At 40.3% G+C, this 21,988-nt stretch overlaps 3 protein-coding genes across 5 annotated transcripts; 1 reads left to right on the top strand and 2 right to left on the bottom strand.

Moving 5' to 3' along the window:
• Positions 1 to 156: 156 nt before the first annotated feature.
• Positions 157 to 6,062, bottom strand: spata1 (spermatogenesis associated 1). 3 transcript variants are annotated; one of them, XM_054790386.1, is made up of 12 exons: positions 5,708 to 6,062; positions 5,532 to 5,638; positions 4,016 to 4,133; positions 3,890 to 3,943; positions 3,418 to 3,793; positions 2,309 to 2,405; positions 2,187 to 2,247; positions 2,004 to 2,109; positions 1,814 to 1,958; positions 738 to 903; positions 549 to 647; positions 157 to 491 (listed from the first exon to the last, which is right to left on the bottom strand). In XM_054790386.1, the coding sequence occupies exons 1-12, from the start codon at positions 5,762 to 5,764 to the stop codon at positions 369 to 371; spliced, it is 1,509 nt and encodes a 502-aa protein (XP_054646361.1). In that variant the 5' UTR covers positions 5,765 to 6,062; the 3' UTR covers positions 157 to 368. The 3 variants fall into 3 exon arrangements, with proteins under 3 accessions (XP_054646361.1, XP_054646363.1, XP_054646362.1); XM_054790388.1 differs by having other exon boundaries at positions 1,814 to 1,934; XM_054790387.1 differs by having other exon boundaries at positions 738 to 913; positions 1,814 to 1,936; positions 5,708 to 6,060.
• Positions 6,063 to 8,503: 2,441 nt separating this feature from the next.
• On the top strand, positions 8,504 to 9,845 carry LOC129189079 (guanine nucleotide-binding protein G(I)/G(S)/G(O) subunit gamma-5). Its single transcript, XM_054790390.1, has 3 exons — positions 8,504 to 9,214; positions 9,351 to 9,493; positions 9,561 to 9,845. The coding sequence occupies exons 1-2, from the start codon at positions 9,134 to 9,136 to the stop codon at positions 9,474 to 9,476; spliced, it is 207 nt and encodes a 68-aa protein (XP_054646365.1). The 5' UTR covers positions 8,504 to 9,133; the 3' UTR covers positions 9,477 to 9,493; positions 9,561 to 9,845.
• On the bottom strand, positions 8,975 to 20,219 carry rpf1 (ribosome production factor 1 homolog). Its single transcript, XM_054790389.1, has 9 exons — positions 19,909 to 20,219; positions 19,568 to 19,624; positions 14,363 to 14,443; positions 14,180 to 14,275; positions 13,954 to 14,107; positions 13,520 to 13,602; positions 12,629 to 12,810; positions 12,430 to 12,556; positions 8,975 to 12,287 (listed from the first exon to the last, which is right to left on the bottom strand). The coding sequence occupies exons 1-9, from the start codon at positions 20,140 to 20,142 to the stop codon at positions 12,246 to 12,248; spliced, it is 1,056 nt and encodes a 351-aa protein (XP_054646364.1). The 5' UTR covers positions 20,143 to 20,219; the 3' UTR covers positions 8,975 to 12,245.
• Positions 20,220 to 21,988: the final 1,769 nt, after the last annotated feature.

The raw sequence follows: 21,988 nt of genomic DNA, 5'->3' as shown, positions 1-21,988 counted from the left end.
ATGCTAACACCGAACATAATAGCGCTAAGTGTTTCTATAAGTGCCTACCTTTGAAAATGTTAGTGTAATTATGTTAGTATGCTAACATGCTAACACCTAGCATGCTAGCGCTACGTGTCTGCTTAAGTTCATGTTCATGAAGAAGGGAAGCTCGTGGAGCGTCTGAACACCAACATTTTATTGTAATAGTAACAAAAGACAAGTACGTTGACATCAACAGCTGTGGCTGTAGGCAACCTCCTAATGTCGTTTTGAACGCCACAAGATGGCAGCAGCTGCATTTTTTGTATCAGGAGCGTGGACATCCAGTTGGTGTTTTTTTCTTTACATTGTGACTTTCAGATGGAGCTGTTGAGGAGTTTAGATTTTTATTCTGCCGCTGCGCTGCCAAAGCTCAAAGATGCTGCGGGCCCGTGACGGCAGGACTGACTCTTCTTCTGGGCCAGCTCCGCCTTCAGTCCCCTGAGCTCAGTGGCAGCCTGTTTCCTGAGCTGCAGCACAAGGTGAGATGTTTAGCGAAGGTCCCGGTCCATCACTTGATCTTTTACCTTCATCTCCGTCACCAGCTTCATCTTGGCGTCCTCCACCTTCCTCTTCAGGTTGTCAATCTCATGGCTCTCTGTCAGGATCTGAATGATGAGCTCATTCTGAAACATCACATTTGGGGCAGGAAACATTCAGCAGAAAGGCTGCTTAGTGAGTGTTGATGTTTCAGTAAAGCGACGAGGGAAACGTACTTTTTCCGAGCATCTGCCTTGTTTTTGTGGCCTGCCTCTGTTGTCTCTCGCGTGCAGCTGGTGCAAGACTTTGTTGTAAAACGTCTCCAGCTCTTGGCGCACGCTCTTCAGAGCGTCTTCCAAAGGGGCGGTGGCCTTCTTGGTATCAAAATACTTCTTCTTCCAGCTGTCACGGGCTTGGAAAACCAGAAAGAAGAAAACACACAGCGAGCATGGATGGGGCGTGGCCAGAAGCACACGTGAAGAAACACCAGACCCTGGGCGGTAGCCTTGGTTTTCACATCTTCACCGTACTTTTACATTGTTTCCTATTTAAAGTTGATGCTTTTACATTTATTTTGGATTTTAAAAGTATTTTTATTTGATTAAAAACATGTACAATTTTTCATTTCAAGTAGTTTCTTAGTAAAAAAAAACAAAACATTTATTTAAATTAGTTTGGATTATTTAATTATGAACCAAATGTTAGTTTACTTAAAAAAAAAAGTGAAATCTTTACTTACATTTTAAATGGTAAGGTTTAAGAAAACTAATTCAATAAAAAACATGAATAATAAAACAATGTACCCTCCAATTCATTGTCCTTTATTATTTGTTATATTTTTCATATCTGAAACATAAATTCACTTTAATCTTATTCTTACTTTGTTCTGTACTTCCATTTTTTGCTTGTAACAAATGAAAATATGACATTTGACTTCATTTGAACAACACGAGCAAGCCCCCGCGGCCCTAAAGAGGAGAAGCCGTATAGAAAATGGATGGATGGATGATAACATGACAGTATTGGACTTTCTTTTGTTTTACTAATAAATGAAAATATTTCATGACATTTATGTCATTTGAAAAATAGAAATATAAAAACAATGAACTTTTACTTTTAGAAATAATTAGATTTATGTTATTTCCTAAAAAAAGTGATCCAGGCATTATTACCATATTTTGTACATTTCAAATAAGGAAGTGCTGTTGTGCTGCTTCATCCAAAGACTGAAACATGCGATGGTGTGGGGAGGAGTTCCTCAGGGCTGTGGTTTAAGACCACACCCAACCTTTCTTTATTGAAATCTCCCCACCTTGGTTGCGGCGGTGTCGGTTCTGGGCCAACAAGTCTTTTCCTTTCCTGAGCAGTTCTTGTCTTTTCCACTCCAACTGCTTGCGTTCCTCCTTCACCAGCCTGATTTCCTCCACGAGTTCCTCTCCTCACAGACAAAACGTCATCTTGAATGTCTCCAGTTGGTCGTGTGTGTTGTTTTGCTAGCTTACTGTTGGTGGGCGCAGACGCTTTTTGGGTGGTCATGGTCAGGTCCAGACCAGGAGGAGGAGAGGTGCAGCGTACGGGTCGGGATAACACGATGGGGCTTTCAGGGGCCTTCAAAGCAAAGAAACATCAGCAGTGGTGCCTCCCGTGGGAAAGGCCGGTTTGAAAAGATGCACGTCACGCGTTACCCCGCTTGCCGCTTTGCTCCTCGGAGACCGAAACGTACGAACGTCTCGCGCCTTCCCGAGCCTGCAGGGAGTCAGAAGAACCAGCGAGGTGGCGACACCAGAAGAACCACGGTGCGGCTCACCTGTCTGAATGCGCTTCCTCCACGCCTGCGTCCCTGGTGACCTTCTGGTAACCTTTCTTCTTCCTGCGCCTTCCTTCCTCCGTCACCCGAGCCAACGCTGCGTCACACAAACACATCTTCACCATTCACTTGGAAACATACAACGGGAAAAATGGCTAAATTATTCATGTTGATATTTTTTTTAATCACTCAAAAACGTCACATTAATCATACATTTCTTAGAATATCTATTCAGACTTTTTCATATTTATTTCATTTATTGTCTTTTCCAAAAGTGAGTCGTCTAGAACAGAAGTACTTCAAATAATTCAATCATAAGAATCATTTCATTTTATTTACTTAGTTTTTTAATGTATTTTCTATTGTTTGTTACTTTTTTTTTTACTATTTGGTAACCAAGAAAAATCATTTACGACATAACAAAAACAAAAATAATAAAATAGTAGCACAATTAATGATTGCATACTTTTAAAAACACACTTACAATAAGACTAATACTTGCGATACTACTTGTACTACTATTAGTACTACTACTAACACTGCTTAGCTTCTTATGTCGTTTTGTAAAAGATGACTTTGAAATACTGCAGTATTACTAATAATAAGAATTACATCATTTATTAGCACCGCTTCTGTATTCTGTATTCTTTAGTAACGGAGAGAAATACCTCGACAAAAGTCACTAAGACAACTAGAAACACACGTTGTTCTTGCTTTGTAGCGCTTTGCTTTGTAAGAATTTCTTTGGTGACGAAAACAAACAAGACAAAACGATGCAAAGAAACAAACAGTATGAATTGCAAGCAGGGTAGTACTGAAGTAGTGGATCATCTTCCTGATGCACGTGGAACGTGTATTCATTCATCATAACTACAACAATGAATGACGACCCCGCCTCTCGCCTGAAGTCCGCTGGGGTAGGCTCCAGCATACATACACAGTGGGGATAAATGGCATAGAAGATTGACGGATGCTGGGGTAGGCTCCAGCATACATACACAGTGGGGATAAATGGCATAGAAGATGGATGGATGCTGGGGTAGGCTCCAGCATACATACACAGTGGGGATAAACGGCATAGAATGAATGAATGAATGAATGAATTTCACCTTTGTTGTGTGAAAGTGGTTGACTTGTCTTTTGGTTCCGAGACTTTCTGAGTCCACATCGACCATCTTCTTCCTCCTCCTCCTCCTCTTCATCATTCTCCTGGTGTCCTTCGTCTCCCTCTGAGGAGCTGTAGCTCTGCTCTTCATCCTCCTCCTCCTCCTCCAGGCTGTAGGCGGAAGGGAGCTGATGGGACGACTGCGGGATGTGCGGGAATTTCACGGACTCTTTTGTCTCTGCTGGCGAGCTCCACGTCTTGCGGGGGTAAAAGGTCGGGGGGTCCGGGGAGCTGCCGCTGGTGTCTGGGCCGATGGAGTGGGAGTAAAGGCTGCTGTGGTCATCCGCTGCGGGGAGGAGGTAAAGCTCCGGCTGGTCGGCCTGGCAACGCACAAACAAACAAACAACAGCAGCCTTTCTTTCTGCCATCGGCAGCGTGCCTCCTCGTCATCATAAGATATGAATGACGGTGCTTACGTAGGGCGGAGCGAATGTTTTCACTTTCACGTCCTTCTCCTGTTGGCTCTTCACCTGTCACAACAACACAACACAAACAACTTGTCAAGCAATGCGGTCACCGCCCGCTGCTTTGCAGCCACCGACCAGAGCCAGGCTGCGGCCCACGCATTTCAAGAAGGAGAACTTGTCCACGCTCCGCTCCGAGCCCAGGAAGTCTGCCAGTTCGGTCCTCAGAGCTTTGAGGGTGACGTCAGGATGGACCCTAACCAAAACCACACAAACAAACATTTAGGAGCAGAACTTCCAACACCACACGCACGGAACAAACACAACTTGCCAGCTTTGCTAGCATAAAGTCACAAGAAATCATTCATTGACTTTTAGCTCTCAACTTGTCTCACACGTCATTGATTGGTTGAAATGTTGTAAATATTGACACTTTTTTTGTCATATTATGACTTTTCTTTCCTAAAAAAACCCCAGCTTTATTCTTAGCTTAGCTTTTACTCTTGACACCTTGCAACTTCTTCATCATATTATTACAAAAAAAAAATGAAATATTGTGAAAGTATAGCAACCTTGTAATATTATGGCTTTTCTTCCCAGAAAAAACAGCTTGATTCTTGAAATAGTTCAACTTTTTCTGCACAATTTTATACATTTTTTAAATGTAAATATTGTTAAAATATTGCCACTTTTTTCTCATATAAATGATGACTGTTCTTTCCTAAAACAGCTTTGTATCTCATGACGTTACAACAAAAGAAATCATGATTTGTTTTCTCAAAATAAATATTCTGATAATATGCAACCTGTAATATGATGACTTCACAGCTTATTTCTTCAAATGTTGTGACTTTTTTTTTTTACACAATTTTGTGATTTAAAAAAATAAAATGAAAAAAATATTGCCACTTTTTGTTGTAATATGATGAGTTTTCTTTCCTGAAAAAACAGTTTTATTCTTGATAACTTGCAACTTTTATATCACATAACAACCAAAAAAATCTGAAAATCTAGCAACCTTGCAATATTATGACTTTTACTTCTTGTAAAAAAAAAAAAAGATTTATTCCTGAAATGTTGAAACTTTTTTCACACAACTTTAGGACTTTTTAAAATAAAATCAATATATTGAAAAAATATTGCCTTTTTTTGGTAATATTACGACTTCTCTTTTTTGGATTAAAAACATCTTTATACTTGATGTATTGTAACTGTCATTTTTTCTTGTATTATTATGATGTTTTTTCTTGAAAACAATACAACTTCAAATATTAGGACTTTTCCCTGTAGCACCTTACATAATTTATCCTGCTACTTTTGTCCGACATTGTGATGTTTTTACGCTTTTTTCTCCAACATTACCACTTTAATCTTAAAATATCGTTCTTTTTTTCTTGAAAGAAAATCTAACTTTATTCTTGAAATATTGCAACTTTTTTCTTGTCATTTTGTATACATTTTCAACTCGTAATCTTGTGATGAAACCCAACTACGACCCGTTCAGTTGTAGTTTTTCTGCCTGAAGGTAAGAAGAAATAAGTCATATTCACACCTCTGGTTTCCATAAATAGCAGACACAGTTGCAAGCACGGCAGCTGGAAGGTCTTACTTCAATCATAAGTACAGGAAATGGTTTATGTGGTCATAATAAAACCTGATGAAGCCGGCAGATATGAAGCTCTCGGTGGCATCTGCAGGGACTTTGTTCAGCTTGACGTTCCACTGCTCATCCGGCACGTAGAGAACATGGAGCTCCAGCAACTGAACGCAGAAAAAACAAACACGCGCTAAAGAGAAGAAGAGTGCTCGGGAATTTGAAGAATAACACACTTTGCAACTGATGGGTCTTCTATCCACGGTGTAAGCGGATTCACAAGACAGCTCCATCTTGGCAGGTCCAGCTGAGCGGCGACTGCTACCACTAATGTCTTTTATTACCACACCGCTTTGTTTGGCCTGCTGGAGGCGGGGGCGTGAGACACTAAAGTGGAATTGTCCACACCGCGGAGCCTTTTATGAGGCTGCCAGTGTTGGTTGCTCTGGTGCTGCCACCAAAGAGGAGGAGGAGGATGTTGAATGCATCATTTGTAGGGGTTGCACTGTGATTTTTTTTCCATTTGTAATGATCCAATCTACTTAATTAATTCATTGCATAGTATAACTGCCTGTTTTACTGTGCATATGACAATAAAACTCTTGAATCTTGAATCTTTATTTATGGAGCACGTTTTAGAAACGCATTTTCCAAAGTGCTGCGCAAACCAGCAAAACAAGAAATAAGAAAAAGTACAATTTCAATAACAGAAAATCAAATAAAAACAAAAATATTCAGAACAATAAAAACAAGAAATTAAATAGATACAAATAAAAAAATAGATAAAATAAAAAAGACAAGTAAAACCAATCAAATTACAAAAGCAACAAAAGACACAAGAGGGCCACACAACTCACAGAGTTAAAAGCCAGACAATAAAAGTGGGTTTTAATTTTATTTTGTAATGATTTACTGAATGAGCATGTATTTCCTGCAGCAGTAAATGTAATTAGCTAACTGATCAGAATAACAATCAGTCACCTTTATCGGCCACGTGTGTTAGTTACCACACTTGGAATTTCAGAATACTATTCCAAGCCTATTTACATCAAATGTTTATCATTTCATTGGTATTTGCAATGTTACAGCTGCTCGTGCAAGTCAAGGCTTTGTTTCAATACGAGCACTTCCGTACTTTCACTTCCAAGTTTGAGCACACAAGTGCGTTCACACTGAATGCACTGCGCCGCCGGTACCCGGATGTTGCACTCAACACGCTCCCCAAGCGGTGAGTGCGCGGTGTCACTGCGCCATACGTACCCGGAACGCGATCGGTCCAACTGGGTACTACGCATGTGCACAACGCGTCTATATCCGGTCGCCTATTTTTCGGCAGTCACATGTTAGGCATGTGTAATCTACGCCACCCGTCGATCTATTTCACGGCAGCAAGCGTCCCCCCTTAACCCCCCCAAAACGTTATCAAGATAGATAGAAATGTGAGAAACGACAACATAATCAATATTTTTTGCTTACATCGTATCCATGGTGCAAGTAGACAATTTATAAGCCATCTTTGTTTTGTCCATGAATTATTTTATTTTTTTTCGCCACTGAAAAAAATACACACAGAAACATTTGCTCGGAAGATTTGTTTGGATGGATGCTATTTTGGTTATGGACCATTTATCTTCATACATTTCAAAAATAACTACCACAGCACAGCACGTGATGTCGCAGAAACGCTGTCGTAAAAAATAGCTAAAGAAGGATGTGACGTAGTCCTTGCACATGGGCGGGGCGGATTGCGTTGCGAGTAGTATTGCGCACTGACCCGCAGCGATGGACACTTGGCCATTGATCTGTATAATACAAGTATATCTGGATAGCTCATACGTCGCAAGCCGGAGTGCAAGCCGCTGAAGCCAAAGAGACGCCATCTTACCACTCACAGCTCTACTACATTGGCACAGCGTACATAGTGTACAAAGCAGATGAAGAGGCTCGCAGAACATCTATATTTGACATTAAAAAGCCGGGAGATTCTCCCATTCCTTCAAGTAACGCAACTTTCGTCCCTTAAAAAATACATTCAAGAAGAAGAGTTTTATTGTCATATGCATAGTAAAACAGGTAGTTCTGCTATGCAATGAAATTCTTATTCTGTTCATTCTCCCAAGAAAAGAAAGAAAACACAAGAAAAAGAATAAGAACATCAGAAACATAAATACCAATAAATTAAGCAACAACAGAAGAGACATTAATACAGATAAATAATACAAATAAATAAGTAAATAAAGTGCTATGAGTGTGTGTGTGTGTTGCGTGCGGTGTGTGTGAGTGCTTCGTTGAGAAGCCTGATGGCCTGTGGGTAAAAGCTGTTTGCCAGCCTTGTGGTCCTGGACTTCAAACTCCTGTAGCGTCTGCCTGACGGTAGGAGTGTGAATAATGAGTGTTGTGGATGTGTGCTGTCCTTGATGAGGTTGTGTGTTCTGCGTAGGACTCTAGATTTATAAATGTCTTACAGTGAGGGGAGGGCTGCCCCAACAATGTTCTGTGAGGTCTTGATCATATATCATGATATAACAAACAAGTACGTACATTTCCTCTTAGCTATTATAGAGCTATATAAACGTATCAATTCTGGACATACATTTAATCAGAGGAATTTTACACGATCGAAAATATCTGAGATCGACAGTTCAAAATCCTTAAATGATCAATCATAAATCTACATTTCAATCGTACTTACAGGTGAAATGTTCGTCCACAGCCTTTGAACTGGCGATTTGTGCAGTTAATAGCTGCACATGCAGGCATCTTAAGGCGAAATTTGTGTCCAATCCGAATTAATAAAATAAGTTCACCACGAATGCAAAAGCTTGCCCGAGAAGTGTTTCTTGCGAGTAGCAATATGGCGGCCGTTTGCCTTCACAAGTCATCGCCAATGAGCTATCCAGATATATTATACAGATCTGTGGCAGTGACATGCAGCGATGGACACTTGGCACGCTCAATGGTCGCCATCTTGGCTACGTAACGGAAGAGGATGTACTTACTAGCTAACTTGTTTGGTTAACTAAATTACGCGGATGGTTTTAATTCACAATTCAAAAGGAGTGGAGAAAGGGAAGGGGATGAATATAGCGACCTTCATTTCCGGTCAGTAAACCAAGGCATTGCATTGTGGAAATTCGTGCCGCCTGGCTATTACACATTGTGTCGCAGTGATACCTTTTCGCCACTAGAGGCAGACCTTTCCAGTCCTCGACAGCCGCCTTCTAGTACTTCTGGCAATGTAGGAATACATACTTATATCTTAGTGTAAGAACGCCATGTTACACATTTAGAGTATGGAAATGTAACACAAACGACGTACAATCATACTATACACATAACATAACAGAGAGATCAATTCCACTTGTATTCCGAACCCCTGAAAGCAACATTAGAAGTTGCATGGGCAAGGTATAACACGAAATGTCTGTCAATTATAATTATATCCCGAGCCTCTAAAAGCAACCTTCAGGGATATACAGTATCAGTACTATACTGTGAAACGCTGAGAATTTGCCAATTCGTACTGTGTTCCGAACCCCTGAAAGCAACATGTGGAGGCCACGCCTCCACAAAAGCCGGAAGTCCATTGTTGATCAAGAAGTATCTTATCAACAAGTTGAAGAACTTTATTGTTTCGAGACCAAAAGGGATAAATCACCACAATGTCGGGGTCATCCAACATCGTAGCGATGAAGAAAATCGTTCAACAGCTACGCCTTGAGGCGGGAATAAACCGAGTAAAGGTAAGAAAAAAACAAGCTTACGCCTCTTTTTCATTTTTGGGCGTGTTTGGCTTTGAGCGAAGAAGATCGCGACGACTATACCGAAAATGACAAACGGCACACTTTTTAACAGTCTTTTCATCCTGGATGTCGTTAGGTGTCCCAGGCCGCCGCGGACCTGCAGCAGTTTTGTCTTCAGAACGCCCAGCAGGACCCCCTGCTCACCGGCATGTCGTCCAGCAACAACCCGTTCAGACCGCAGAAAGTCTGCTCCTTCTTATAGCAGCGACCCCTCCCTCTGTGAGCCTTACATTTACCGCCTGAATTATACTTGAAAAAACGTTGATAATGTATTTTCTTTCCGCAGCGCTTCACCAATGTGCTGCCTTGTGGATGTTTACTGCGGGTTTTGCATTCTGGACTAAAATCGCCTAAGGAATGTTGATGGAAAATTGGAAACAAGCAGCTCACTTCATTATTATTATTTTTTAACCTACTGTAAGGTTGACAAACATTTCCAGGTGTTACGGTGGCACATTAAGTGTAAACGTAAAACATGATTAAAACCAACTAAATACCCCGACACACGTGCCTTGGGAATTGTACAGTTTTTCATGTCTGACTTCATGAATAAAATGACTTTCACATTTCATTTCATTGTTTTACTCGACAGTACTCACCACTGATAGGAGAGTTCACAGCAGTAACACTGCTAAGCCACGTGAAGAGTACACTGATCAATACCATCATTCCGTCTCCTATGCTGCTTATCCTCACTAGTGATAATACCATAATGACCCAAATAGAAGAAATAAAACAGACACCTCTCGTGTGCATTTATACAAACAAATCAACAGTTGGTGCCAAATGAGATTTGGCAAATTTGCCATGTTTTGGGCCTAAATGAAGCATAAAAATGTTTAAATGGTATGTATGGTGTACTGTACTCACGCATTCAAAGACGATTCTTTTCAAAGACAGCTCATCAGGGTTGCCAGGTCCGCTTATTAGAGGTGTTTTTGGGCTTGCAAATTCCTAAATTCCCTGTTGTTTTGGGTGTTTGCAGTATGTTCACAAGTTAGCGATTGTGTGTAATGATAATGTACAAGTACATAGGTATTACTATTAGAGCTGTTAAAAACAGCACGTTAATGGCGGTAACTAGCATATTTCATTCATTACGTTACCATTTTAATCGTATTAAACGCATACGCACCATGTCGAGCCACGCCTCTGTGATGATGCACATACGGTGTACCCACAAGGGCTGACGCTCTTTTACAACTTTATTCTGACCTGAACACATCACCAGCAGTGCAATACGTGTACTGTATCTCCAACTCACAAACACGTCTCTAGTCCTCCTCGGAACCACACAAGACCACAGCGAGATGCATTCATGGACACCACATTGGAAAAAAAATATCCCAGATTTTAACAATAAAGTCATAAATTTACAAGAATAAAGTTGCAAACTTATGAGACAAAAAGTCATAAATTAACAAGAAAAAAAGGCAGGTTATAAAGAAATAAAAGCTTGCCTGAAGCTTTCATTCCTTCCTGAAAAGCTATGTTCTATTTTCTCGTAATATTACTTTTTTCTCATAACAACTTTACGACTTTATTCTCAAAATCTCAGATTCTTACTTTTTTCAATGTGGCCCTGACGTTCCGTCGTAATAAATAAACATAAAGACAAAGAAAAACAGTAAGTGGATATTCTTACAGCTCACTCACGTAACTCTTAATGCGCAAGTACAATTTGCTCGGAAATCTCACAAAATCCGTCTACACGCCAAACAGTGAATTTAACGTAAAAAATTCCATGGTGTCTTTGAACACTACATGGCATGGCTCTTAAGGTGGGTTAAAGTGTTGTGCTACTAATAAAGAGACTAGAGTTGGGTAAATATATGTTCAGACGTGTGCTATCTTTTAGCTTGATTTACATTTTCAGTTCATGACATACAAATATATACAACTGTGTCTATGTTTGTGTTCATAAAATACAGTAAAAAGGCATATGTCACACATAGTTCCAAATGGTGATTAATCATGATTCATTTGAAATCTGATTAATTTGATTACAATGATTAATCATTTGACAGCCCAGATTACTACATAAACGTAAATGAAACCACCTGTTTGCTGGAGTTTGTGTGAGAGCCTGTATCATGTCTTATGTTCTCTTATGTCTACTGTAATAAGTAATATGAGCAGGGTATTTGATGTCTAGAGGGCTCTAATAATGTTAAAAAGCGTATTTAGAAGGTTATCAACAGGTTTTCTATGTTGCAGCTAGGAATATATTCCATTTATAAATGAGCAATCGCACTTGGTGGAACCAATTAAGCGCAATAAATGAGATATGCAACATAACACGCAATTTAAAAAAATTTGTCTTCCAAAAACAAGTTAAAAATATTGGGCTGGTCTCATATTGGGGTTAATACGGTAATTTCTTTTTCATTTATAAATAAATAGCAAGAAAAGCCTTTTTAATGAGTATAATATCCATCTTTGGATGTATGAGTGCGTAATTGCTGCTTTCACTAAGAGTGTACTCGCACTCGCACGTTCATATCGTGACGGACGTGGGTTCAATTGGCCCGTCATCACTTCTATTCTGCCGTTTTACTACAATTTCTCTGACTTTGTGGACTATTTCTAGTCTCATGTGGAGTAGTCATCGCTCTATTTGTACTGTGAAAGGTGCCGGCTGTCATGAATGCCTTACGAGTGAGTGACCGCATGAATGAAATGACTGTGAATCTAGTTGATTCATTTGGAGTCTTTGTATTTTATTCATATTATGAATGGTGACGCCAGTTTGCATTGCAGCCACTCTATGCCGCACCCTGCCCCCGCCTACCTTTACCTGTCCCAGTCCAGGCAGATATCAGCGTGCTCACGCTGGTCAAGCGTGAAGCGGACCCAGGCACGGTAGGACCGGCCTCATGTGAGTGCCCCCTAAGCGTGAAGATCACAAAGAAGCGAGGGAATACAAACAGTGGTGTCCTTGTGTCATCTGGGAAGAAATGTTTTTTTGCATTCACAGCTGGAATTTGCGCCTGCAGGCATCCATTTCATGGCGCTGGAAACAAGAGAAACATGATTGGATGTGGTGATACAAGCAGGGCCAAAGCACGACTTTAGAAGGGTCATTTTTTTCTGAGAAGGGTCGGCATTGGGGGTGTTTGGAGTAGAAAGCATGAAAAGATGAAATCCAAAGTCACCTTCAGGACCCACTCGTACTCTCCAAACTTTGAATCGAAGGTGCCTTTCTGCAGAGAGCGAAGCTTGAGGGTGAAGCGAGGTCCCAGCTCCTGAATGCCGACCTTCTTCTCATTCTTGAAGATGTACCTTCACGCACACAAGTGACATGTGGTGAGCTGATCTGCCGTGCTGTTGTCACCCCGGCGAGCAAAGCTTCACCTGTGGAATCGGAAGAAGATGAAGTCCCTCTGGTTGTGGAAGGTGGCCACCTGCCGACCCACAAACTGCGGATTCTGAGGGAAGAGAGCTGCAAACATTCGGCCCACGCCGTGGCCCAAACGTGTGGTGAAGTTGTTGAGAATCACTTCTGGAAAATGCTCCGTCGGCTCCTTTCCGCGCCTCTGTGGAGACAACGCAGCAGAATCCAGCAATCATTCCTTTCTTTATGAAATGACTAAAAAAGGGGCTCCTTTGCCCTCCGTTGCCCTGGTTCGACCCGGCAACACTCGCTGGCAATCATTCATCATTTTGCATGAGGAGCGATCGCATGAATGAACGGACTTTCCCTTTGAATATCCTTATCTGAGCGAGTGAGACATGTTTTTAACTTGATGCCTTATTTTTAGTCTTTCATTTCATTTCTGTTTAGAAGTAGAATAAGCGCATTTTTTAAATTAAAAATCTAAAATAATTACATGAATTAAAAAATAAATTAATAAAATAAATATATTATATACATTCATTTTATTGATATATATATATATATATATATATATATATATAATATTTATCATAAAATAAATAATAAAATAAGAAAAGAAAGTGAAGAAAGTCACTAAGACCACTGGAAGTTTCGAAAAGCAGAACAACACAATGGAGGAGTCTCATGATGATAATAATAATAATAAAGATGATAATAATAACAATAAAAACATGTTTGGATGCACAAATGCTGTCCCAGAGAATCATGAGCTCAATTCTAAGCAAGTCAACTGTGATGGACATTTATTGCACAGTACAGTTTTATTTCCGCATCCTTCCTAACGCATCCTAATCCACTGGTTTATCCTAATCCACTGGTTTATCCTAATCCACTGGTTTCTTTCTTACCTTCATCTCCTTGCGTAGTCGAACGCTGCTGACCTTGAAGTGTGCGGTGGGACCTTCGGGCAGGTGACAAAGAACCATCCCATCTTAAGACTTGTTAAGAAAGACGACGTTCATCATGAAGGAATCACATCTTAGCCAAAAACATCTACAGGAAACCCACACAAGTGTAGCGGAGTGGAAATGTTCCAAATAAATACAGCGGTATGAATAATGCAAATGAATATGATGCTTTGTTCCAGCCAAACAGCATGTTGTTGCAATGGGGACTCAATATGGTGACGAAACGCTTATACTTGCAAACCTTGGACCGTCTGTGAAGGTGAGGGCTGCTTGTGTGTGTGCTAACTGTGCCCTCCTTGCCACTGTCCCACATGTTGGCAGGTGTGGAATTAGCTATTTATCAACATGAAGCACGCTGACACAGTGGAGGATACTGGGCACTTTGCGGTCCTCGTTGATGACCAGGAGGTATGTGAAGTTCCTGGCGACACACTGGGGAATGATCCTCTTCAGGGCCAAGCCACGTCTGTAGTAGACGTGGGCGTCTGGGATGACCGTGGCCAGCTGCTCGCAGAACTTCACCGTCCTCTACAGGAAACACACACAAGCACGCTGAAGCACCTTCTAGTGGAAGAGATCTGAAGGACAACCAGCGCTCACCCCTCTGGGTCTGTCCGACGTTGTGATGAGAACTTTGGGGCTTGTGAGCCCGTTGAAGTAGGCGGAAAATTCATCTGTTGCTTCATCAAACGCGACCTAAACACAATCCAAAAGCACAGCAATCACCCAAAATGCATCACAAAAGAGGATGGCTGAATAAAGCTCCCCGACACACCACAGAACCTCTTCATCGTCTGGGTCCACCGTCGTCTCATCGTAGACTCTCTGGTTCTCTATCGTCTTGGGGACTTGTTTTGGCGGTGCCTAGATGAGTAACAGAAGGAATTTAAAAGTTAACTTTACAATTTTCTCGCACTTCAAAAAAATAAAAAATAGCGATTGAATTTCTAAATTTTGGACCTAACCAGCCGCATCTTTAGAAGCAACAAAAATATCCAAGGAGTCACTTGTGAGCTAAAACCCTCTCCTGAGCCATAAGACGCGCTATCCGATAGGTGTTTTTATTACGGCTGTCAAATGATGAAACATTTGAATCAGATTAAGCACACTTGTAATATTAGTTCATCATTAATTAATCACCTTGTCTGAAATATGCACATTTTTTTTACTGTATTTTACGAACAGAAAGATAAATGACAGGATGGGTCTATATATCAATCAATCAATCAATCAATCAATCAATATATATATATACACACACACACACACACAGAGGTCCTTCTAAAAAAATTAGCATATTGTGATAAAGTTCATTATTTTCTGTAATGTACTGATAAACATGAGACTTTCATATATTTTAGATTCATTACACACAACTGAAGTAGTTCAGGCCTTTTATTGTTTTAATATTGATGATTTTGGCAAAAAAAAGTAAAGAAAAACCAAAAATCCTCATCTCAAAAAATTAGCATATTTCATCCAACCAATATAAGAAAAGTGTTTTTAATACAAAAAAAGTCAACCTTCAAATAATTATGTTCAGTTATGCACTCAATACTTGGTCGGGAATCCTTTTGCAGAAATGACTGCTTGAGTGCGGCGTGGCATGGAGGCAATCAGCCTGTGGCACTGCTGAGGTGTTATGGAGGCCCAGGATGCTTCGATAGCGGCCTTAAGCTCATCCACAGTGTTGGGTCTGGTGACTCTCAACTTCCTCTTCGCAATATCCCACAGATTCTCTATGGGGTTCAGGTCAGGGAAGTTGGCAGGCCAATAGAGCACAGTAATACCATGGTCAGTAAACCATTCACCAGTGGTTTTGGCACTGTGAGCAGGTGCCAGGTCGTGAAAAATGAAATCTTCATCTCCATAAAGCTTTTCAGCAGATGGAAGCATGAAGTGCTCCAAAACCTCCTGATAGCTAGCTGCATTGACCCTGCCCTTGATGAAACATAGTGGACCAACACCAGCAGCTGACATGGCACCCCAGACCATCACTGACTGTGGGTACTTGACACTGGACTTCAGGCATTTTGGCTTTTCCTTCTCCCCAGTCTTCCTCCAGACTCAGGCACCTTGATTTCCGAATGACATGCAAAATCTGCTTTCATCTGAAAAAAGTACTTTGGACTACTGAGCAACAGTCCAGTGCTGCTTCTCTGTAGCCCAGGTCAGGCGCTTCTGTCGCTGTTTCTGGTTCAAAAGTGGCTTGACCTGGGGAATGCGGCACCTGTAGCCCACTTCCTGCGCACGCCTGTGCACGGTGGCTCTGGATGTTTCTACTCCAGACTCAGTCCACTGCTTCCGCAGGTCCCCCAAGGTCTGGAATCGGCCCTTCTCAACAATATTCCTCAGGGTCCGGTCACCTCTACTGGTTGTGCAGCGTTTTCTGCCACACTTTTTCCTTCCCACTGAGGTGCCTTGATGCAGCACTCTGGGAACAGCCTATTTGCTCAGAAATGTCTTTCTGTGTCTTACCCTCTTGCTTGAGGGTGTCAGTGATGGCCTTCTGGACAGCAGTCAGGTCGGCAGTCTTACCCATGATTGCGGTTTTGAGTAATGAACCAGGCTGGGAGTTTTTAAAAGCCTCAGGAATCTTTTGCAGGTGTTTAGAGTTAATTCGTTGATTCAAATGATTAGGTTAATAGCTCGTTTAGAGTACCTTTTCATGATATGCTAATTTTTTGAGATAGGGATTTTTGGTTTTTCTTTACTTTTTTGCCAAAATCATCAATATTAAAACAATAAAAGGCCTGAACTACTTCAGTTGTGTGTAATGAATCTAAAATATGTGAAAGTCTAATGTTTATCAGTACATTACAGAAAATAATGAACTTTATCACAATATGCTAATTTTTTGAGGTAGGTATATATATATATATATATATATATATATATATATATATATATATATATATATATATATATATATATATATATATATATATATATATATATATATACACACACACACACACACACACACACACACACACACACAGACACACACCTTGTGTATAGCAGTCACCTGTCCAACGCGGCCAGCGGCCACCCATTTTGTCTCCCTTGGTCAATATCTGACTGCATATAGCGGCCAAATTACCAACTCAAGTAGTTTAGTTTAGTTTAGTTTATTTGAACATGAAGGTTCCAATGGAATACATCTCAAATCATTTTCACAGTTCCACATGTCCAAAAGGAGTAGGAAGAAGCAGAGCTTATTTAATCCTACCCCCCCCCCCCCCCCCCCCCCCCCATCTATTCTACATCTAGTACAGTACATATTGTTCACTTCCTGCATTCCATGTCATGTTTTCTGTGATAGTCAGAATAATACATAATCCATATCGGTAAATCCCAAAAATAAGTAAATAAGTAATAATAGTAATAATAAGTAATAATAAATAAATAATTAGATAAATATGAGTAAAGATTTTTTTTCTTTAAACAAAACAAAACAAGAAATAGCAAACCTGACAGAACATCATTGTGATAATCAAGACTCTTCTGCTTGTATTTAGCAAACATCAACTGCTTGTATTGTTTTTGAATGTGCTCATCTCTGTACTTTGTTTGAGTTCCTTACTCAATCCGTTCCATAGTTTAATTCCACACACAGAAATGCTGTGGCTTTTCAGCGTAGTTCTGGCGTATAAATGTTTTAAGTTGAATTTTCCTCTAAGATCATATTTCTCCTCTCTGATTGAGAAATACTGTTTGAAGTTTTTGGTAACGAGTTATTAACTTTATGCATTCTTCTGGCGGTTTGAAAGTTTACTAAATCTGCAAATTTTAATATCTGTGATTTTAAAAATAAAGGGTTTGTATGTTCTCTATACTTGGCATTATGAATAATCCTCACTAATATGTATTAAAAATAAAGGTGTGTATGTTCTCTATACTTGGCATTATGAATAATCCTCACTAATATGTATTAAAAATAAAGGTTTGTATGTTGTCTATACTTGGTATTATGAATAATCCTCACCCATCTTTTTTGCAATACAGTGAGTGAGTGAAGATTACTTTTGTAATTATTACCCCATATCTCCACACAATACATTAAATATGGTAATACTAAGGAACAGTACAGGATGTGGAGTGATTTTTGATCAAGGACATATTTTGCTTTATTCAATATAGAGATATTTCTCGCCACCTTTTGTTGTATATATTTAATATGAGATTTAATATGAGATTTCCAACTCATCAAGTAGAAGCTTCATGCACGAAAAAGTTTCGTTTTTCAATCAATGAAGCCGTCGTGTGTAGACTTTAATTACTGAGTCCTAGCTCAGTCACAATCATTCACAAGATCCACACAAACTGTCAGTTGTTCCACATAAAAAAGCCGTCTTCTTTGAGCTTGCTATTTCCTGGTCAAACATGTAACTTTAAGAGCATTTGCACCAAAACATTACCACAAAGTATGCTGGGAACAGGACGTGCTCCCAGCGACGCTACAATAAAAAAAAAACATACGCTAGCATGCATGTGGCAGCGGGAGCAAAACTGAGTTGGGTTGTACTTAATTGAAGTATTTTAGAATGTACTCACGTTATTTTTCATCAATCCTCATCCACAAATCCATCAAAGTCCTCATCTTCTGTATTCGACACAAACAAAGCCGTCTTCTTTTCCGTTCGCCACTAGTCTGTTAACTTGTCAGTGTTATTCAGCTCCGAAGCAAAGAAGGAAACTTCTCCTGTTGCTTCTGCCAACTTTATTTCTTGAACGCGGCCACCAGACAGCAGCTCAGAACACACACACATCTCTCAGCATCGTCTCTCCTTCCTGCTTGCCCACAAGGCAAAGGTTAAACAAGCCCCACTACATAGCTGTCCAGCCAATGCCTGTAAGTGACATCGTTTATTTCCTGGTGTGCACTGGTCAATACTGTAATGCTGCTTGTTGTGGGGAAGGAGAGACTCACGTCGCCGATGCACTTTAATGGCTTTATTAACAGCGGAGAACACTGCAGGACTTTACATCCACGCCAACATAAACACACTTCCCAACTCTCTCCAAACTCACAGCTAGCACTGAGCCTAGCTCTCCTGCTCGGGACGCCCACCGTCACTTCCCGTCACTTCCTGATGAACTAAAGCTGTAATGACACTCTGCCGTATAAAAAGTAAAATATTAAAAACAAGCGTAAGACATTACTAGCACAGCTTTGTTCTGTGGGTCGTGGATATATTCTATCAGTTATTATTAAGCCTCTAGCTTCCTTTTAGTAAGTAAAAACCTTGGCTATGATTGCACTACATTGTCATGTAGACCTACAAAGTACACTTGGAAGAACAAGAGGTGAATAAATGTATTGCAACTGATGTGAAACTGATGAGGGGTAGGATTAAATAAGCTTTGCTTCTTCCTACTCCTTTTTGGACATGCAAAATTGTGAATTGTACTATGTGATGTGCTACTGTTTGACTCACATGCATGTTCAGGATGAATTAAAACCATGAACCATGATAATAACAAGCCTAGTAGTGCTGTACAACTTTTATCCGCAGTCCGCAGTGCCCTCTACTGGTCAACATTATTATTATTTCCCCCTCTACTGGTCAACATTCAAACTGGACGCCAACCTGTCTATAGCGGCCATTTTTGCAGACTACCTCTAGTGGCCGCTATAGACAAGTTTGACAGTATATATATATATATATATATATATATAGAGAGAGAGAGAGAGAGAGAGAGAGAGAGAGAGAGAGAGAGAGAGAGAGAGAGAGAGAGAGAGAGAGAGAGAAAGAGAGAAAGAGAGAGAGATCTGAATACCTATGTCTGATGTCTGATGCCTAACACGAGTTTCTTTAACAGCAAGTATGCACATGCGTTCATTTCATTAAAAAAATTAACGTAATTAACTAAATAAATCAGTTACCACCATGAACGCATTGTTTTTGACAGCCCTAGTTCTGATACATGTAAACTTGTCTTTGACTATTTAATAAGAACAAATATTTTTTGCACGAAACTCACCTTGTCACCGAGAGCTTTTTGCTCTCTTTTCCGCTTTTTCTTCAGCTCCATCTTTTGCTAAAATAAAAAAACACACGAGCTATTATTTACACTGACTTTGTAGGCAAAGGTAAAAGTGAAGTATTTTAATTCACGTTGCTGTTGTTGCCAATGGTTAACTAACCAATTTACATTCAAATGACCACAACAGAATATGTCCTAACGTATTAACGGTTGTTACTGCTGTACTGTGTGTATCACCGTGTTTACTTTCATTGTCAAACATGTGAATGTCATGTTGTGCCGATCTATAAAGCAATTGTTATTGTCGTTATTCAATTTAATGAGAATTAATACTTTACCTTTCTTTTCTCCTGCTTTAGTTTCATAAACATGACATGTCTTCGCTGTTTATTCTTGATTTCGGACACACTGAATGTTGGTGGGAAAGCGACGGTGGCCTCCTTCGTCTCTTCTTTCACTTCGACGCCGCGAACCCCCATGTCATCTGCCTGCTCGTCCCTCTTCTGATTATCGTTTTTATTCTTTTTCTTACTTTTGCCACTTTTAGAGACAGGGACGTCTGTGATCTCCATCTCGTCTTGGATGTGTGTTTACGAAGAGGACTACTTCACGTGCGTGCTAGCTGTTTCCTCTTCCTGTTGTGTTCACATCCGGGTCACACAATCAGCCCACTTCTTGAAGGCGCGCGCCCTCTAGTGGTGAGAAGGCCGTACAGCGTCGCTATTGACCGCTTTCAAATAAGCCCATAATTTTACTGTTATTCAAAAATGTGTTTGATTAGAACAAAGAAGATAATTTCACTGCTTTAATCACAATTTACATTTTTTGTCATATTTATGTCATGCAAGGGAATATAGAATTTACAAGTGTGTGTAAATATGCATATTATGCGCTTCGTAATAGTTGTAGCTCTAACTATAATCGTCAAATTAAACCGCCCTACAATTCTAAAAATATAATTCATACTTGACATGTATTTTTCCAGCCAAATTAGAATTGTTTAAAGTGTGTGTGTGTGTGTGTGTGTGTGTGAGGGGGGGGGGGGGGGGGGGGGGGGAATCACTATATTATTTTTGTATATATATATTTTTTATTAAAACAGCAGTTCTGGAAACACATTTCTCTTGAAAGGGTTAAAACTAGGGTTGTCAATCGATGAAAACATTTAATTGCCATGAATTGCATTTTGTCCATAGTTAACTCATAATTAATTGCAAATAGAAGTGTTTAGCTATAATAAGTAGGGATATAAATGATAAACCATTCAATAGTTTTTTCGATTCCCCCAGTTTTTGCATGTTTAATGTGAGCGGTGACTTGTCCCACTTTGACGGTCCATGAACGCACCACAGGAAGTTCAAGGCAAAAAATCAGCCGAGAGACTGCTCGCATCTAAAAAACACTCGTTAGTTGGGACACTCGTATGCCAAGGTACCGCCGTATACATGGCAATTTCAAAAACACCTGCAGCGCTCCAGTAATTTCTCTCTTCTCTCTGGCAGGCGATGTTGTCCGTGACAACTCAACCCACAGCGACAGAAGATAAAAATAACTCTGGGCTTGTTGTGAAAGCCATCTGCCAGAGCTTTGAGGCTAAACTTACTCATCAAAATACCCTTTTCTTTCTCCATTTCTTTGTTCCCGCTTACAGCTCCACATCCACCACTGTGTTTCCCCAAACTACGGTGTGGGCCGAGGTTCAAACAGCAAACAGGACTTGGGCACGTTAATCGTGTGTCCAAACAATAGTGGCACTAAAAGAAATTTCCATTAACGTTAAGACAAATATATTTATATATATCTACCAAGAGTGCATACTGAAAAATCAAAGGATGACGAGCGGCACTCCATTATTTTTATGATATAAAAAAGGTGTTTAAAAAAAACCCTAATTGTGCATTTTTGCACTATTTTTTCCATTTTAATGTTTTTTTTGGTTTAACTTTATTTATAAACATGCCAAAAAACAAACAAACTGCAAAATAACACCTGGGCCGCACTTTGGACACCCGCCTTAAGAATTTAATCTTCAAAATGGTGTGCAGTACTTGGCTGCAACCAGAAGGGGCGCTGTTGTTTTAGTCTCAACTAGTGTAAGCTGTGTCATAATAAAAAGATTTTTTTTAAAGTAATATTAAAAACAAAAGATGTATGGTTCCATTAGCTGATTTTGTCAATGCACATCCCCATTTGGCTTCAGCACCCAATGTACCAGTCCACCACCTGTCTGAAAGCTTTGTAAATCACAGGGTTGACAGAGCACGCCATCCCCCCGCCGCGCCACATTTGGGATTTCTCCCTGTTCAGGTCTCCCAAGCATGTCACCTGGTCCTTGTGAGCCCACGACACGCACCACTTGGAGTGGTCGTACCGCGAGTGGAAGGGGGCGGACGCGGGGAGGCGAATCCTCTTGATGTT

Source organism: Dunckerocampus dactyliophorus, chromosome 10, assembly GCF_027744805.1.
Source record: "Dunckerocampus dactyliophorus isolate RoL2022-P2 chromosome 10, RoL_Ddac_1.1, whole genome shotgun sequence".
NCBI classification, from domain to species: domain Eukaryota; kingdom Metazoa; phylum Chordata; class Actinopteri; order Syngnathiformes; family Syngnathidae; genus Dunckerocampus; species Dunckerocampus dactyliophorus.
This window is presented reverse-complemented; position numbering and strand designations above follow the sequence as displayed.

What these genes read in the sequence shown, in the direction of transcription:
- spata1 (XM_054790386.1), bottom strand. Translation starts at nt 5,764, where the DNA reads ATGGAGCTGTCTTGTGAATCCGCTTACACCGTGGATAGAAGACCCATC. An exon ending in GAAGACCCATCAGTTGCAAA is followed by an intron (nt 5,639 to 5,707) that starts GTGTGTTATTCT and finishes TTCTGCGTTCAG; the next exon opens with TTGCTGGAGCTCCATGTTCT. An exon ending in TGGGCCGCAGCCTGGCTCTG is followed by an intron (nt 3,944 to 4,015) that starts GTCGGTGGCTGC and finishes TTGTTGTGACAG; the next exon opens with GTGAAGAGCCAACAGGAGAA.
- LOC129189079 (XM_054790390.1), top strand. Translation starts at nt 9,134, where the DNA reads ATGTCGGGGTCATCCAACATCGTAGCGATGAAGAAAATCGTTCAACAG. An exon ending in CGGGAATAAACCGAGTAAAG is followed by an intron (nt 9,215 to 9,350) that starts GTAAGAAAAAAA and finishes GGATGTCGTTAG; the next exon opens with GTGTCCCAGGCCGCCGCGGA.
- rpf1 (XM_054790389.1), bottom strand. Translation starts at nt 20,142, where the DNA reads ATGGAGATCACAGACGTCCCTGTCTCTAAAAGTGGCAAAAGTAAGAAA. An exon ending in AAAAAGCTCTCGGTGACAAG is followed by an intron (nt 14,444 to 19,567) that starts GTGAGTTTCGTG and finishes TTACTCATCTAG; the next exon opens with GCACCGCCAAAACAAGTCCC. An exon ending in AGTACGAGTGGGTCCTGAAG is followed by an intron (nt 12,288 to 12,429) that starts GTGACTTTGGAT and finishes TCTTGTTTCCAG; the next exon opens with CGCCATGAAATGGATGCCTG.